Source organism: Pararge aegeria, chromosome 13, assembly GCF_905163445.1.
Source record: "Pararge aegeria chromosome 13, ilParAegt1.1, whole genome shotgun sequence".
NCBI classification, from domain to species: domain Eukaryota; kingdom Metazoa; phylum Arthropoda; class Insecta; order Lepidoptera; family Nymphalidae; genus Pararge; species Pararge aegeria.
The window spans coordinates 9,029,199-9,048,164 of NC_053192.1; the positions used below are offsets into that span (position 1 = coordinate 9,029,199).

The 18,966-nt window shown below is 35.4% G+C and overlaps 1 protein-coding gene across 2 annotated transcripts in view; it reads left to right on the forward strand.

Moving 5' to 3' along the window:
• Positions 1-3,500: 3,500 nt before the first annotated feature.
• LOC120628546 (rho guanine nucleotide exchange factor 10) overlaps positions 3,501-18,966 on the forward strand; it is a 69,826-nt gene continuing 54,360 nt past the window's right edge. The window contains exons 1-2 of one of the 2 annotated variants that reach the window (XM_039896953.1): positions 3,501-3,968; positions 7,944-8,047. In XM_039896953.1, the coding sequence (XP_039752887.1) occupies positions 7,993-8,047 (55 nt within the window). In that variant the 5' untranslated portion in view covers positions 3,501-3,968; positions 7,944-7,992. Of the gene's footprint in view, positions 3,969-7,943; positions 8,048-13,140; positions 13,296-18,966 lie in introns of those variants that run through there. The other variant, XM_039896952.1, reaches the window with a different exon arrangement.

Below are 18,966 nucleotides of genomic sequence, written 5' to 3' on the forward strand. Positions count from 1 at the left end.
TTTGCTATACTCCACGAAATGCAAGAAAATCTGTATTTATATTAAGTAACTATTCATTTATGTCCTGTACTGTACATATTAAGTAACATAACAATTATTCATTGTAAAGTCAACATCTCCTGATGATGCTCCGGTTTCGGAGCAAAACGTGCATAGTGGGTACATTGCAGAAGATCTGTTGGGAGTGGCGTATAAGGATTGAAGAAATTATAAATTACACCATACAGATTCTCCTGCCTTTCGTGGAGTATAGCAAGCAAGCTTAATAATTATCATAATATATAATGGATTTCCGCAAAGTAACGCCTTCTTCTATCCAACAAGAGGCATAAGAACATCACTGTTCTTAGCTTACTATAAATGTGCCACTGCTGATTTCGATTTAGAGCTCAGACCCTTCACCTAGCTCCAATTCGGGATGCAAGGGAACGCGGACTCTGAAATATCCTAAAAATAAGCATCGGATGAGATGAAGATGATAACTTGTTCCAAAAAGTTCAAAATCCACGTGTAACGTACGATAATGCTAAAGCGCTCTTCATGGACAAATGTTGGCGCTTGGCGGTGAATCGACGGAAGTCGCCGGGACGACGCGATATTTCGAGCGAGGCACGCTGGGTATGCGTAGCTTACATCGTACAACTATCTATACTACACACATTATAAAGTTGAATAGTTTATATTGCATGCATGTTTGATAAGAGGACCTAACAGTCTGACTCAGAAATATTTTTTTTTGTGCCTGATTTTTGGTCAAGGTACCTACTTCTTAGTCTATAAATAACATATTATAATTACGGTGCATAGTAAACGCGGCTGAAACTATTTTTATATATTTTTGCTAAATTGCTAATCGTTCTATTATATTATTGCTGAAGCGTTTGTGTGTACGAGAACGCACCACTTTCATAATAACAAGACAAAAAATTACATAGTTCGATTTTAAAGTGGTCAGTGTAAGGATTTAGTCGATGTTACCAAAGTAATAGGTATGTACTTTTTTTTTTGAAAGAGAGAAGATAGTTTAAATAGACCCACTTTCTATAACCGGCATCAGAGAAGAAGCACCTAAGGTACTTAATACTCAATCTCTAGGTAGTACATATCTTGGTACTTACAGCTTTGCAATAAATAACTAGTTGTTCCTTTGCTTGGACATTCCGCGCGACCTAAATTGGCCGCACAAAAGTAAGTTACAAATTGCTGCGCCGATAAAGTATTAAAGAATTCAAAAGTAATCTGAGAAGTTATTAATACATGTTACATAGTACATACGCAAACGTCTGTGAGAGAAAGAGTAAGATTGTGCGAAACAAAGCTAAATTGCAGTCTCCCAACTTACTCTAAACTTAGTACTGACAGGCATATGCTACGATGCACTAAAACACAATTTACAAGAGACGCTTTCAAACAAAGATTATCATTAATAAACATGAAGTTACAGATAGACTCGACAGAGATAACACTAGAGATAAATGCGCTACAATTGTAAGCTGTTAGAACTATAAACGTTTAGGAATTGTGCAAAACAAATACAAATAAGCTTACAGTCCATAGTACTTAGCTTAGAGTTATGACTTGGCTTAGCCGAACTATTATTAGCTCAGCAACGATGACAAAGAGACGAAATATTACGAAGCAGAGCTATGCAGGGTACTCGATTTGCATTTACCTTGGACTTAAATAGAAAGGATATCCGTTTGTATTGTTAGTTCCCAAGCAGCACATTTTTTTTTCGTCTATTAAAACAATAAATGTCTTATTGAACAACTTACTTGTAAGATAGGTAATAAGTAATGTACCTATATACACACTGTTGAATTATCGTCAAATTGACTAAAATAAAACAAACCAAAACAATCCGATTCACTCATACAAAGACGCACCCAGCCGCACCCCATTTCCGGTGAATAGGGTAGAGTCGGTAGAGGTACGTTATTAACAAAAACAGAAGCAGATGTCTTATCTGATTCATGGACAAGGTAAGTTGTTTATTAGGATGCAGGTGGTGCCTGTAATCACAATTTAATTGGCAACTTATTATGCCATAAACTATTAAAAGCAGTGGTAGTTATAAAGTTCGCGGAATCCTTCCCGGTTCGCGAACCTTCAGCGATATGCTATGATCATGTTGTCATATTAACACATCACTTTCCCTGCAACCCAGAATTTCAAGCATTTACTCATCTGCCGGCAAAGTGCGCGTAATTACAGGGGTTGTCCGAGCTCCCTCGGCAATGACGGAGAAAACTCCAAGACCCCTTGATAGGTCGTCATTGATGGATCACTTTCTCGAAAATTGAACGAAAGTGTGCCGTGTGAAAAGGCCATTTTTATTATGGAATGTGCAGATAATATTCAATCGTTAACTCAGCTTCGTGTGATTTCTTATTCGATGAAAGATATTTGAGTAAATCCCATGATGGCCTTAACAATAAACGTATCATAACGTCAGATTAGTTATGAAATGTGTTTTCACGGTCTGACATTTGGAAGATGCTGTAAGTTGAAATGTGATAGAACACTACTTAACTGTTCAGACGTCACCAAAGCCTTGTTGCTGTACCTATTGATGGTACATAGGTTTAACTCAAACTGTGGGGCTGTGAAGATAACAAAAAACTCTGAAGAACGTAGATATATAGCAGATCAATAGTAACGTTAATAAAATGGAAAATAAGTTTATATGGCGATGATTATGAAGTGCGTCGTTACTTTGAATAAGTTTGCACGATAGCTTTAGAACAGCTCAAAATAAGCTCGAAAGGCCAAAGTTCAAACGTCGCAAGTATAGGAAAGAAATTGATTCGAATGTCAGGCTGACAATGTGGCAGTCGCAGTGCTTATTGATGGTTAAGCTTTATGAGCGAGAGTAGGTACCTTAAATTTGGCCTATGCACGATAATAACTGCAGTAAATAAATAGTCTCTAGTCGAATCTGTGAATGCAAAGTTACGAAACTGATCCTAAAACTGATCCACAGGTGGTCGGTCGATTGATGTTGTATGAATAGCACCCAGCGAACGGAAACTGACTATCAATCGGGATGTTTTTCAATGTATCCATTATTCTTAAGAGTTCTATGGCTAAAATTTAGGCTAAAATACGCAAATTTAACGACTGCTCCATAAATTCAGCCATTAACATGCGATAATGAACGTTTCAACCCACTGTCTTCGATATAGAACCCTTGGAAATATTGAAATGAATCACAGGCATTCGTGACACTTGAAATTTAAGCAAAATTAATTACCTACAAGATCAATTTTGAAAAGAAATGCAGTATTTTAGTGGAGAATACAAAATTACGGCGGAGAAAATAAACAATTTAAATAATTCTGCAGTTGGATAGTGAACGCATGCAAGATTCAAAATAAAATGAAATGAACGTAACGTAATAATGAAAATGACTTGCGAGACAAGGCAGGAAGGTTGGGGGGAGCTGCGAGCCTCGTCTCTCTACCCGCGTGCACCCCGCACCCACCCGCGGCCCGCGATCAGCGACGGCTAGCCAGCTGCGCGTTTGTGTTGCTTGCTTGTGTTTTTCGGTTATCGTAGTGAGATTGACGCTTCATTCTTATTTTCTTTCGTTCAACAGGCAACAGAAACAAGTTTCTGTGCATGCGCGTGTGAAAAAAAAAACGTTCACAAATGTGATTGTGTAATGAACTCCTGAAAACAACGAATCTGACTTTGAAAACTCGTGTTGCCGTTCGGTGTTGTTACCTGGATACCAGTGCATTTTGTCTGAAGTGTATAAAACAAGAGTAGTGCTATTTCGGTACGTTCCTGTCAGGTTACATGCCTGTGAACCCAACAGTGTGATCAGTGATTGTTGTCGTAGCCGGTTTCCATTGAGGAAACTTTCCAAACGTGCATAAAACAGTGGGTAATGCTTTCCTACCGAATGCGGGCTCCGCCTGCACGCATTCCTTAAGGAAGCAAGTGCCGGCACTAAGCATTTTACGGTGAGTACAAACGTTCAAGTTCATCGTACTTTGACCTAAAAGAGCACGGTGTAGGTCTGAAGTCCTAGCTTTATCGGTGTCAAATGTCAATTCATTCAATAAACACAGCCTATTGAACTAAGGGAAAACAAATAATGCACTCTATTATTTCGTTATTAATATCAGATTCACAAAGCATTGAAAAGGAACATTTGTAGACTTTTTTAAATAAAAATATGGACATAAAGAGAAAACCTTCTACAAAAATATTTAAAAAATTATACACCTTTCAATTGTCCATGATGCTAATGCCTGACTAGATTGCAAGACTTATTTATCAAGCTAAATAAGCAATACCTCTTAGACCACCAGATGTATTAGCCAGTTTTTAGGAAACAATGATAACAACAGATGACGTTGGACCAAAAGTTTTTGATGGTTTTTATTTTAAACTATATTATTGTTACATTAAAAACTACAATGTTATTTTACCTGCTTCCTGAGATCTGTAGTTTTGTGGTAGTTTTAACAATTACAGTATCCCTTCAGCAGACTATATAGCCGAAATTAAATTTGCTACATAGTAGATATTCAGTTGAGTAATAAGTACCATATATAAAGTTTCCCTCATTTCTAATAGTCACTCTAAAGATCTGGAATGCTAACCCAGCTTGCAGTAGCGTAACCTTAATTAGCATAACCAGTGGCAGCAGGCAATCATGCTCCAAATTAAGCTAAATGATCATGTACAAGGTTGATTGCAGCCAACACTGGTTTATTATACCTAAATAGGTTTAATATATTTGCAGAAAAAAATCAATGTGCATTTTGTATCATGCATGCTACAGACATCTTCATAGATAAAAACATTAAGTACTCATTCCATTTTTTGTAACTCTCTTTAGTTTAGTTTTTGTTGGTAATGTTTTGAAAGTTAAAAAAAACTAATGCATACAATAATTAATAAAAATAATAATAGGAATGCTAAATGAATGTACATTTGGAATAAGATAAATAAATTATAATTATATTATCATTTTTTAATGACTAAAGTATATCTGTATAATTGTTGTATATATATAATAACTACTTTCAGAGAAAATCCTAGATGTTGAATATTCTATTTGTTAACCAACACAATCTTTACACTTGAGTGGAGTGCTGAATTTAAACACTTGAAAGTGCTAAAAAAACAACACAGTATGTTATATCTTATGAACATCTGAAGTTTACCTATTTGGGTGTTCATCTATTCATAATGAATTAAAGTTGTATCTCTATTTAAGAGTGGAATAATAATTAAAACATAGTAATTTCTGCAGTGAGTAGGGTATCTGTTTTCGACATTAACCTGTTTTCATACATTTGGCAGGCCCATCATACAAAATAAACATAACAATAAACAAATATAACCGTTCATTCAAACTGAATAGCACTAAAATTATAAAGAATGTGTATCCTTTGTGCAACTAATATGGATAATATTCTTAAAGAAGAATTAAGTGATTTGCAAATTTTTTATGTAGTGCTTCTAATAATGCATTTAAATTTGAATGTAGTAGCAATTTATAGTAATAATAGTTAATCTATGCAGTTACTGCATGTATTGATTGGAGCCTTTAATTTCGATATGTCTTTAGATAAACAGGCAATACAATTCCATGCCTCGACAATTATCAGATATTGACTGACAACAGACTTACTATGTTTATCATGGACTATTTACTTTTGAAAATTAGCAGCAGTATATATGTACTTAAATAACTTTGTATATTTATTTTTTAGTTAATTAACCGGCTGAGGGTCTCGCCAAATATTGTTATGATAGCCATGATCTACTTACTCTTGTAATTTAAAATCTTAAGTAGGTACCTACCTAAATACTTAACTAGTTTTTAAACTAAGGAACTTCAAGGTTTATGTTTAATATTTTTTTTTTCAATAATTTATAAAAATTACTTACCTAGTTAAAATGGAGGTGTAATACACTCTTTAATTATTCAGTCATTGATGAATTCATTTTTATGCAGTGTTAATTTCACATCAAGGCCTTCTTTATGAAAGGAAACGAGAATTTTTTATTTAGTTTAACTACTGTTGCTTACTTTCTTAGTTTACTTGCGTTTCTTCTTCTTCTGTTCCTGGGCCTTTTCCGCACTTGGTTGGTCTGGGACCGTCCGTTGTACGTATGGCCACTGATGCGGCTCCCCGCTGGATCACTACTCCAGCCAGCCGAGCTCGCTCCAAAAGCTCCAAAGGCCGCCCAGGTCGCCGAGTGCTTCATGGAGTGTTGCTGAGGAGCCAAGGTGTGCTGCGCGGTGTTCTGCTACTCCGTTGCATTGGAGCATTACGTGTATCGGTGTTTCCTCCGTCTCCATGCATGCTCTGCAGAGAGGGCTGTCAGTTATACCTAAAATAGAATATTGTTTAGTGGGCAGTGCCCTGTTATCATACCTACAACTGTCCTTAGTTTAGATCGATTTAATTGCAGTAATTTTGTTGTTAGTCGTGGGTTGAGAACTGGTACGGCCTCCTTCGTGTGTTTGCACTCTTTTGTTTTAGACCATAGCACCGAGTGTGATGCTTGTGTCTGTTTGTGGAGCCATGTTTTGTATTCAGTGAAGGGTATGGGTATAATGGGTTCTGGTCCAGCTACCCTTAGTGATGCTGCCTGCCGCGCTAATTCGTCGGCTGCGTCGTTTCCTCTGTTTCCGTTGTGACCTCGTATCCATTTTAGGGTTACTCTGTCGGATTTTGATAGGGCTTGTAGGGCCTTGTGACAGTCAAGTATGAGTTTTGATGTTGTTGTGTTACTTGCGTTTATTACGGTTTTTAAAAAGTCCTGTGGGAGTCGTTTGTTTTCCTGGTATTAAAAATTCCCTAAGTTACTGTCCGTCCTTTCAACTAACTCAATGCCAAAAATCAAGCTTTGTTAGTGTGTTAAGTAAACAAACGTAGACACACTTTCGCATTTACAATATTATTTAGCATTGCTAAGAATTACAAGTTAGCTTAGTAGTACTTATATTAAGTATTTTATACCTTTTCCAGACTGTGTTCCAGAATTCTAGAGTCCATTTGCATCTACTCTAAACCTTATATTGTGATGTATAATGTACATAACTCTTATCATTTAATGCATAGGTATTAGTCAGTTCCCAGACTCATTTTGGTAAAATTTACTATATATATTTTGCTGAAATATAATATATATATAATATACATGAAGTGTTTAAGCCAAAATCCTAAATTGCTCAAGTTTATATCAAATTTAAGCATCCAAGACCCTGTAGTTAGGAAGATTAAATATGTATATAGGGTCTAAAAATTATTTCACCACTTGTTAATAATATCATTATTTTAATTTTTTTTTTACGTTTCATATTATTTACGTTGTTTCACTATCAACTTTATTCACCTATTTCAGATTTTCAGTTTGCAAACTTGGGTGATAAACAGTGTTTTAAGACAACAATGTTAAGTCAGATACTATTTACAAGTAATAAAAACATACATGTTATAATGTGCAAATAAAGCTCTGAATATGTATATTTAACTTCAGCTAGTATTTTCAATAAACTTGTCTTGTTATAACTTGTTATATAAAACTTTGGTATATATATATATTATGTATGCTACTCCACAAAGGAAGTCCGTACCTTTCGCAGACTATGAATAAATATTGAGGGAATGCACAGAGAGTTAAAATTTAAAAGAAATTCATTATGAAATTGTTCCTGTATTTATAATACCTGTGTACCTAGACCTATCTAACTACAAATGTATTTACAAAGCCTACACATATTATATTATGATTATACTTAGGCCTTCTTGATCCAGTGGTTATTATATAGAACGAACATAAGGTCCTGGGTTCGATTATCATGTAGAACCAATAATTGTTGGGTTTTCTGTGTCTTGGAATTCTTAGTAACAATGCAGTACTTATCTAAGTATCACGAAATTTATAACCAGTTAAAAATTGATGTATTACAGGGAGGCGAGCGGAGCGGGTGGCGGGGCCGGCAGCGGCGGGCTGCTGGCCATGAACGCCACCCAGGTGCAGTGCGAGCCCCACGACTCGGTTGTCCTCATTAAATGTAAGTTACTAATCCTCAATACACCATAACAATAACCATACAACTTCAGTTCTAATAAGTATTGTCCCATTTCAACAGTAAAATTAATCAATTGGAATCCTTGTGAGAGCGTTGAATAGGTTGTTGACCGCTCGTGTTCGTTCTGGAACTTGGCAGAGTGGCGGAGAGCGGGTACATTTTAAGAACTAATTAAATAATAGCATATCATTGTTAAAATGGTTCGTAGGGTCATTTCGCCTGTTTGCGTCCACTTAGTGGAGTTGTTAGGTTTGAATGTGAAAAAAAAAATGTCCGTGCGGTTATTTTTAATCAAATATGGTTGTAATGTAGTCCCTATATAGTCTTGTCAAGTTTAATGCACAGTTTTGGAAAACTCATCTGATGTTTTATTCTACACAGTTACAAATAGCTGAAACAGGCGATTTACCCATTTTGCGTCCACAAAATCCAGATTGCGTCCGCCTGTTTAAAAATAATTAGGAAGGGAAATAGGAAATAAAAAGGGAAGGTGTGATTTTAATCAAAACATTTATTTAATAATTGCTGATATCATAAAAGTAAACATAAATTGCACTTCAGGATATTTTTTTTCTCCTCCAACTAACTCCATTAATAGATTCACTATTATTTCGAATATCATGTCGATGGCTTTATAGGATTCTATTTTACCATTTCGGTACAAAGCCTTTAAAATTGGCCAAGTGCGAATCGGACTCGCGCGTTCCGTGTTTTATTCTATTTTTTAATATTTATTGTTATAGCGGCAATAGAAATACAGCATCCATGATTATTTCAACGGTGTTACTATCACGATTAATGAGCTACAACCTGGTGACAGACGAACAGCGAAGTCTTAGTACTAGGTTCCTGTTTTTACCCTTTGGGTAAGGAACCCTAAAAATGGAACAAAATTCAAATATTGGCAAATACATAAAATAATTTTCGTATATTAATTGTATATTTTTAGGTTAGGTAGGTTATAAAGAGTATATTTAAATAAAATTATATAAATTTTACTCTATTATTTTCGTGTGATAAAAAGATGGACGCAAAATGTTATAGGGTTTCTAATGTAGGAAAACTGTGCGTCCAAGTCTGATTTTTGTCATTCATTATCTTTTTTTATATTTCTAATAATATGGACGCAAATCGGCCATCATATTATGCATGTTAATGTTGTTAAAATTGATAGGAAGTTTATATTGTTTTTCCCATGTTATCGTATTTAATTAAACATCTGACTGAGAAATAGTTAGAGTAATCTGCGTCCACAGCGGACGCAAAGTGATTTTTTTATAAATTTTATGTACCAGTTCGCGTCCACCTTATATAAAGCTGTCAGTAGAAGAATATAAGCACAAACATCGTTATTCCTATAGTGTGGTTCACAATTAAGGTCTAGGGATAACAAAGTATTCTAAATTTCACATAAACACCTTAAATACTTACCGTGAAAAGTACAGCTGCTCACTATTTTTTTTACAACACATTCGCGCGTCAGCACTTGTTGGTTGCTCACGCAAGATTAGTTTATTTTTCATTAAATTTGGGTTGCACGCAATCTTTTGTTTGTGTGTGAGTACCTGTCATAGGTCCGAACATCAATAGAAGCGCTCTTGTTTAGATTGGTGTGTCGGTATTGTTATTTTTCACTGTTGTAAAACAGTGTACCGTCGTTTGGACGCGAATTGGGCGTCGGACGCGAAAAGGCGAAAAGACCCTATTAGACATTCAATATGAGAATCTAGGAATGAAATCCATTAATCATAGTGGGAATACCTACCCCAAAATAAATTTCGTTTAATAGTTAAAATGCTGTTTATATATTTCCGTAACGAGAAAAATTATTGTTTTATTGTAGTGGTTCATTTTTAGAAGTCATACTCATACAGTGACTCGTTGTTTTGATTAAACCATGTGGGTGATCCAATTTTCTGAAGCTTAAATTAAGCTCTTATTGACCGCGTAATCTAATTATACCTGGAACGAAGTTAAGAGAATTATTATGAAGTAACAGATGTCGACGACCGGACGACTGATGAATCTTTGAAGCTTATATCTACAGAGACCTGACGATAGCGCTATAATCTATACAAAAAAATTTAATTTAAGTGTCTGTCTGGACTCGAATTCCTAATGACTGAACCGGGAGACACACAGACAGAACTAGAAATCCCAGTAGAAATCCCTACAATTTACCGCGAGAAAAACTGAACTGATTGATGGTGACGAAATATTTAATTATAATAACGGTAAGTTAGAAATGGGACGCAGAGCGTGTCCATGCTGCTTAACTCTATCCACTGGGAACCGGGAAAAGTAATTTCGCGCGAACGAAATTAGGTGCAATCCGATAGTAACTCAAATAACACAGCTGAAACCTCATTCCATAGCTATCGGATCAATTTTGTTTTTCTCAAATTAATTATTCATGGAACCAATTAAATGTTATCGCAATCCTTACGCCAAAGATTAGTGAGACAAATCCTACGCACTACCCACGGCACTCCAATTTTAAGCTTTAATCGCTGATAGGGCTTTAGAAATTTAGGTCGTACGCAAGGTTAACCTGTTAGACTATTATCTAATTTAATGGAATGAATTGCATTACGCGGGCTCTAATAATATTATAAACCTGCATTTACGCATTAGTGCCTCTAGTATAAAGTAGTGTTTGATATTTATTTATTAATGGTACACCAACAGCTGGGTTCACAATACATATTGTGGGAAATATTAAATAGTGTTTTGGTCTGGGTAAAGGCTAGCCTTTCAAAGGTGTTCAGAGCATTTGCTACGAAATTACTGTTTATAATAAGAATAACGAAGTACTTAAAATACAATTTAAGTACAGCAATAAACAGTAACTTTCTTAAAAATTCATGTGGTATATGAACATGGCAATGTTTTAGCGTACTAAAACACTAAATAACTACATATTCCGACGTTGTAAGGCCCTTATAATGTTTTAAAAACGGAATTGCTGTAACTTAAAATTAAGTTGTTTTTACAGCTCTCAAAACCACATTCCGAAATTGCCACGCGAATTGTTTGACTCCCAAAGCTTATTATCATACCTAAGTCCTAAACTTGAATTTGAGTAGTGTAACGCAATTAACAAATTCTAGTAATTGTATATTAAGGTATCATGATTATAAACAGGCCAAAAATCTAGACACAATAGCGGCCTAATCTGTTAGGAATATATGGCAGTTATATGATTACCTATAACTGTTCGGTTTCTACGCGGCATCCTTCCAGATCGCTAAGTCGCTTAACGTTGGGTGTTAACTAGCCCCGGCCGGCGCCACAGAAAATTCAGAAAATATAAATTCCAATGTGCCAGGGATTAAACCAGGACCATTCACTGTTAAGACAGCTTTTTACACAGATTTCGCCGAATCTTCCGATTATATCCAACTGTAAAGGGATATAATAAATGTGTCCACCTGCTAAAGCACGGGAATAGGAGAAGTTTACCCCCCTTTGCAATTACACAAATATTATTCGGATATTATTTCCACTTGTGCGCCAATGGTCTGAGAGTTGATAAAGCTGTGGAAGTAGATACATTTTTATCCTTTCCTCGGGTAGAAAATGATCTCCTGCCCATGCAAGCGGTGCAGGTAGGCAAATATCACGGTTTCGATCTTGCAGATTAGTATAATATTGTAGTTTGCCTCCGATGGTATACAAATTTTTATTTTGATTTTAAAAATAAAAGTATAAAAACTACATTAATGTGACTAACTAGCAGAGAAGCAATTCATAAAAGAATAAGTAAGTTTAATGAGGTCAGAAGTTACTTAAGGGCATTTAAAAACGGTTTAAATTTTTATGTGATGAACTTGTAACTCGTACCTAGTTAAGAAAATAAGATACTTTAGTCGGTAAAATAACATCTGAGACCAAATGTTTTACACATAAAATCACCCCTCTAAATAACAATCTGCCGACGAAGCTTGCAGCAGGCTAACGTTCAAATGTGTTTCTCTTATTATATTTTTAGAATTAACTCCATAACTTCGTCGGCGACTGGCTGGCAAGATCAATCGAAATAGTTCTGTTACACCTACTAATATAACACGCAGTTTAATCTTATTTTTTTTGTAATGATAAAATATTTTATTTATGCAAACAGTATGTAATTGTTTCTACACGTAAATAAAGAATGTGGGTCAGTGAAGTGTTTGTTTAGACAAATTGATATAACCACTGAATATCAGATACCAGTTTGTTATTAGCTTCTTAGTCAGGTGCCTGTCTTTACTATTACTGGCCTGTTTCTATTATTGATTACACCAAATTGCTTTATTTATGTTATGCTTTCGCGCCAAATTGCGGACTCTCATAGTGTAAGCACTGTCGGTTAATCAAATCGTAATTTTGACTATAACTTTTAGTGATCAATATATCTAATATATAAAATTCACGTATAATATAAAAATAAACTAAACTCCATTATTATTCGTGCTAATAAAATACCAAACATTGAATTTTCCCTATAACATTTTAAATGTTAGTTGTGGTATAGTCTTTGTACTTGTATATAATAAACTAAGTTTTTGCATTTTAATGTTGCCTGAGTAAAATTAAAGTTAATTGAGATGATTTTATATTGAGACCATTTTAAATTATACATTGTAGCAATTACATGATTGTTAAAATAATAATTCAAATATCTCGCGACCCTGAGATGGTGCTTACATATCAGAAGTGGTATAAAATCACGCACTTTTCCTTTTTTTTTTAAATTATATCTCAATATCTCCTGCTTTCTGCGATATAGTTGACAATATTAAGATGCCATTTTGAATTTACTACGATGCAATTCACAGTAATAGCGCTAGATAATATTGTGTTTATATTCGTCCTCGAAAGTTCCCCCGTTGCGCCGGCGCGCTCTCAATTGATGCGGGAGGCGCACATTCACAATTAACTTCGTGAACTTAATAATTGTACTGGCGAACGTTGCTGTTTGATATTTTTTCCTCAGTTAGTTTGTAGACTCACCAATTGTCATAGTTAGCAACAATTATTATGCAAATCCGGCTTAGTTCTAAACGATCTGTGCAGTGTGTTGCACGTTGCGAACGATGCATTGCCCAATATGTTACAGTAATGTGAGAGGACCGAATTGTCGTTGTGATTGTGCCAGTGTTCAGTTTCGCGATGCAGTTTACTCTGGTCATTGTTGTAAACAAAGTTAAGTTATGTCCGGTTACAGGGGGTCCGCTCCAAAAAATAGGTATGTTATTTTTTTTTATTGCTGTAAAAATGGAAACCGAAAATTTAGTATACCTAATTAGGCTTTATATAAAAAAGACATTGCATTTGAAGAATTGATTGCTTAATTCTCGCAATGAAGATTTAGAGATTCACGATGTTGAATAAACATAAATTACATTTTTGAATGAAGCAGACTTTGTCCATGATGTACAATAAAGCTTAAAGTTAATCCTTTCTAATATTATGAATGCAAAAGTGTTTGTTTGTTTGTCGTTCGCTTACGCCCTAACTAAGCAACGAATCAACTTGTTTTTTGGCATAGAGTTCGTTGAATGGGCGGAGAGTAACATAGGCTACTTTTTATCCCTGGAAAACAAACGGTTCCCACGGGATTTGTAATAAAACCGTAATAAACGCGGACGAAGAAGGCGGGCAACAGCTCGTTATTTATAATCTGCGATGACCACACAAGCCTTTACTGATTTTGTTTTTAAATAAGCATCACTACACATACTGAGCAAAACGTTCGTAGCGAGTGTAAAGGTACCATCTCATGCCAATATGATCATTGTTCATAATATTATTCCGCATTATTCAAAAGACGTATTAAAACATTACCTTATTTTTTTGGCATGTAATAACTAATTAAGTGCCATAGTACCGACAGTATCTACTCAAATTACATTCAAGCTTATTTTAAGAGAGCGGCCTTAATACTGTTTTATAATTTACAATCTATTTTACCTTCTGGCGCGAGTGATCAACTGCGAACCAATAAAAAAGTGGAAGTTATTTGATCAAGTGTGACAACACTTCGAATACGATAGACGGCGATTTCGAACCGTTGGTTGATTCAATATTCGTGAATGACAAATGTACACCGTTTAATTCAACTGGTTAATTAATATGGAATAGGTAAACTATGAGTCAACTCATTAATTCATTCACCAATTTCCTACTAGAGTGGTATAATAAAGCGATAATATGAACAGACCATGACATTCAGTATAAACATTATAACCATTTATTGTAACGGCATTAGGAGATTAGGCATTCTTTTGCAATTAATTTGATTACCATTCGCATATAATTCTGGTTTATTGACATAATATTTTAAAGTTGACATAGTGATTAGTGATTTAACACGATGGCAATAAACACTATTATTGTAATAAATAAATAATAATACTACGCTTTTATAATGCATTAAATAGGTCAAGAGCAGATATGTCTCTAGAATAGGAACTGATAAGCTAGGTAACCTTTAAATGACAGCTAATATACTCATGTTAGAATGTCCTACAATCTAGAGAAAGACATGAAACTTACGTGCGAAATCTGGTTAACTATTGTACCATTACGTAAAGCGAATATGTGTGTTTGGACATGCATTTCTAATAACCTCCCTCATTATTTGTCTATTCTTTAATTTAGAGTTGTAGATTTTATCTTAATATGTTTGTGTTTGGAACGCACTAATTTCAGTAACCACCTCTCTTCTCTCTCGTTCTCTTTAAAGTGAAAAAAATATTTTCCGATTGTCAGTTATCAACCGTCATTGTCAGATTATAACTAAAGGGCACAGATAGGAGCCGGACACAGGCCAATCGCCTTTAAGAACGTTATGGGAACTCTTATTCATGCAGGTTTCCGAACGATATTTAGCATACACATGCTTTAACGATGAAGGAAGACATCGTGAGGAAACCTGCAAGCCTGAGATTTGAACATGAATGTTTTTTCAATGTCTGGATGCTTATCTATTTATAATTATAAGAATTTATGTACATATATTATTTGTAAAAATATTCATCAGTCATCTGAGTACCCATAGCACAAGCCATGCGTACTTTTGGGACTAGATGGCGATATGTGTATTGTCGTAGTATATTTAATTATAAATTTTATTTATATCAAAATTCTTATTGCAACTTTTGTATAAAACCATTTACTGAACTAAAACTTACTCGTACCAAATATCGTTATAATCTAAAATGGTAATCGCTAACAATTTAGTGACTGACCTTTTTAACCAACTGAATAAATATTAAATTAGTTTCCTATCGACCCATTGCCCTCACCCACTTGTAATGAATTTAATAAATACATTTGAACTGGCAATTTTAGGTTAGAGGTTTAAGTACCTATGCGGTATTAGATATCGGCGCTACAAATACTTTTTGTTCATTTATACTTACTGCACCTTTAAGTACGGTAAGCAATTATGATAAATGATAAATTGAAAACTTACTTTTGTGTTCTATTTCCTCTTCTTTTCTCTCTTCCTCTTTTTTTCTCCCCTTTGTCTACGAGGTGACTAAAGAACATAATGGTGAACGAGCAGCAGCTACCTATCTATCTCTCTTCATCTCCTGCGATCTACAACCAACCAGCGTAGTGATTATGGTCAAACCCTCCAGTTTTTAAACAGTCAAGGTGCAAGTGATTGCTGAGAGATGATAACTTGCTATGGGATATTTATACAACATCCCAACTCCCAATCGTTTCGTACCGGAACGCTTAATCACTTGGCGGCACATCTTCGTCGGATTATTAAAACGTGAAAACAATAGAATTACCGGCTTACATACGTTATTCCATTGTAATCACCATCATAGGATTTCTTATAAGTTAACTTTGAAAGTCGTGATTAAATTCTGTTGTAGTCCATACTAATTTTGTTAAAAAAAAAGATTTGTCTGTTTGTTTGTAATTGATAAACTCCGAAAGTATTAAACCGATTTTAATCATTCGTTTACTATTAGTGGTTAGTTTATGAAGTATCATAGTAGGTATATGAAGATCAGTGGCGTGCATAGAGGTATGCAGATATAAAATGAAGAAAATCTCCAGTACAAGTTAGACTTTTTATACCTCTTACAATGCCTTATGTTTGTTATAACCCGTACTGGAGATTTTTTTAATTTTTATATCGTCTGCCCGGTTAGTGCATACCCTGTATGCACGCCACTGATGAAGATAGATGAAAGGAAAGGTATTAAGGTAAATTCTTAGTGTCTAGTTTCCCGAGATCGTATGGCTTTTCACACCTGAAGTCAGTCATTGCGGTTAGATTTGTTTAGCCGATTCACTGTGGCTTTTAAACGAAAATCGATATGACACTTTATACTTTTGACGTCATCGTGTAAGTTTGCGAAAACAATCATTGTTTGTTGTCCGTTCATACGTATATTGGTTATTCCAATAAATGTTTCCTTCTGACTGTTTGAACTTATTAATTGCCAATAAATATAAATATATGAATATAATATGATAAAAAAAAATGTAAGAATTACTAAGGTACTCTAGCACTGGCTATCTATACTAACATAGTAAAACTACGCATTGGTGACTCCTCTGGTGCTCCAGATGTTCATCGGTTGCGGTGATCACTTAACATCAGATGACACACTTGCTCGTTTGCCCGCTATTAATAATAATAATATATTTTTTATATATATAAATATTATGCTATCAAATGGAATGGAATATCTTTTCCGTTTTTTAGCATATTTCGTTATGAAGATGAACGCCAATTTATAAATTTATTATTAAAAGACCTAAAAAAATTTGACCAACTACCAACTCTTATTCTTTTGTTTTCGCCTACCACAAATGTTTTTGGAAGGTTGACTGATAGAGAATGCTCTGCATTAAGTTCGCTGTTTGCACATTGTATTTTTTCTCTTGCAATAAAATTTTGAAAAAAAAAACCCAAAGAGGAGGCAATGGCGTTCATAGCGGGTATGCACAGAGTATGCGGATGATATATATGGAAGAAATTCTTGGGAACGAGTTATAAGAGCTTATGAGATATCAAAACAAAATCTCCAGTACGAATGATAAAATACTTAAGGGTAGGCATTATAAAAGTTATAAAAGCCTACCCTCAAGTATTTTATAATTCATACTGGAGATTTTACATTTTATATCATCTTCGCGCACTAAGCATACCCTGTTTGCACGCCATTACGGGGGTAGCCTCGTGACAAAGTAGACAAAGTTCGACACCTCACTTTTCGAAGTTATGTGCATCGTGAGGAAACCTGAATGCCTGTGTTCTTCATAATATTCTCAAAGACGTGTAAAGTCCACCAAGAGAGGAGATCCCTGTAGTGGGTCGATAAAAAATAAATAAATGTATTACGACAGTACACACATCGCCACCTAGCCCCAAAGTAAGCGTAGCTTGTGTTATGGGTACTAAGACAGCTGATGGATATTGTTATGAATATAATACACCGAAATACTTATAATATACAGATAAACACCCAGACACTGAAAAACATTCATGTTCATCACACAAACATATTCCAGTTGTGGGAATCGAACCCACGGCCACGACTCAGGAAGCAGGTTCGCTGCGCACTGCGCCAGTCGGCCGTCAATAATAATGATTATGAACCTCAGACCTTGTCATCCGCAGTAGAACATGCAAACCACTACGCCAGTTAAGAGTTACGCAATACTACAAGCGTATCCTGCTCATAATAACAAAATCAGGTCCCAGTCCCGCAATCTATGTCAAAGGCATAATAACTCTTCAATTGTTTGCGCGCAACGCCCTATTTGCTGCATTCTTATCTAAAACTCGCAATATGGCGGTATGATTCATACAGACCTAGGTTCAAACAATGAGTGTGTGAGTGACGGGGCGTGTAGGGCGGTGGCTCTGATCTCGATACAAGAGATAAAGCGGTACTGACCGACCGTAAATCGATTCGTGTTGGACCCTTGTCGGACCTGCAATTTTGCTGTTTACACTGAGGTCAGACTATCTAACCAGGTCATCGGCCCCGAACTCGTAACTATTCAATTCATTTTTTTATCCCACTACAAGTTAGCCCCTGATTGCAATCTCACCTGCTTAATAACGCAAACTGCTTAGATGATGTCGTCTAAGATGGAAACGGGCTAACCTGTTAGGGGTTTGGCAGTTATATTAAAATTCCCCCTAATCGGTTTCTACGCGACATCGTACCGAAACGCTTAATCGCCTAGCGGCACTTCTTTGTAGGTAGGATGGTAACTAGCCACGGCAGATGCCTCCCACCTGACCAGACCAGGGAAAATTCGGAAATAATTATAAATTCTCAAATTTCCGTGGGACCTGGAGGAACCTGGGAACTCCCACTTGAGTTCACAGCGATCACCGCTGCACCAAGGAAATCGTCAAAAATTTTACAATTGACTTGTTGCCCCTGACTTTTTCACAATAGCTTCGTTATTTTCTAAATGTACCTACAGCCGGAAACAATTGTTTTTGCGGGATAAAAAACACACAGTCGCCAAGATGGAAGATATTTCCATACAAAATTTCTTAAAGATCGGTTAAGCTATTACTAACACAAGCGCTAAATATATTGCAAATTTTAGTTTATGATATCCCACGGGAACGGTTCTCGGGTGTATTCGAATATAGAAAGTATCCTATCCTATGTCTGTCTTCAGTATGCCGTCTATTTATGTATCGAATTCCATTAATTTCGGTAGAGGCGGCGAGTGAAGAGGAGCAGAGTAACAAACAAACAAACAATCAGACATGCGTCCATATATTGTACTCTCCGTCCTTTTAACTAAATCTATGCCAAAAGTCATCATAATTAGTTAGGGCGTAAAGAAGAACAAACAAATAAACAAACACATAGAGTGTTCGAATAAGTATGGATATCCAAATAGTAACTGTCTTG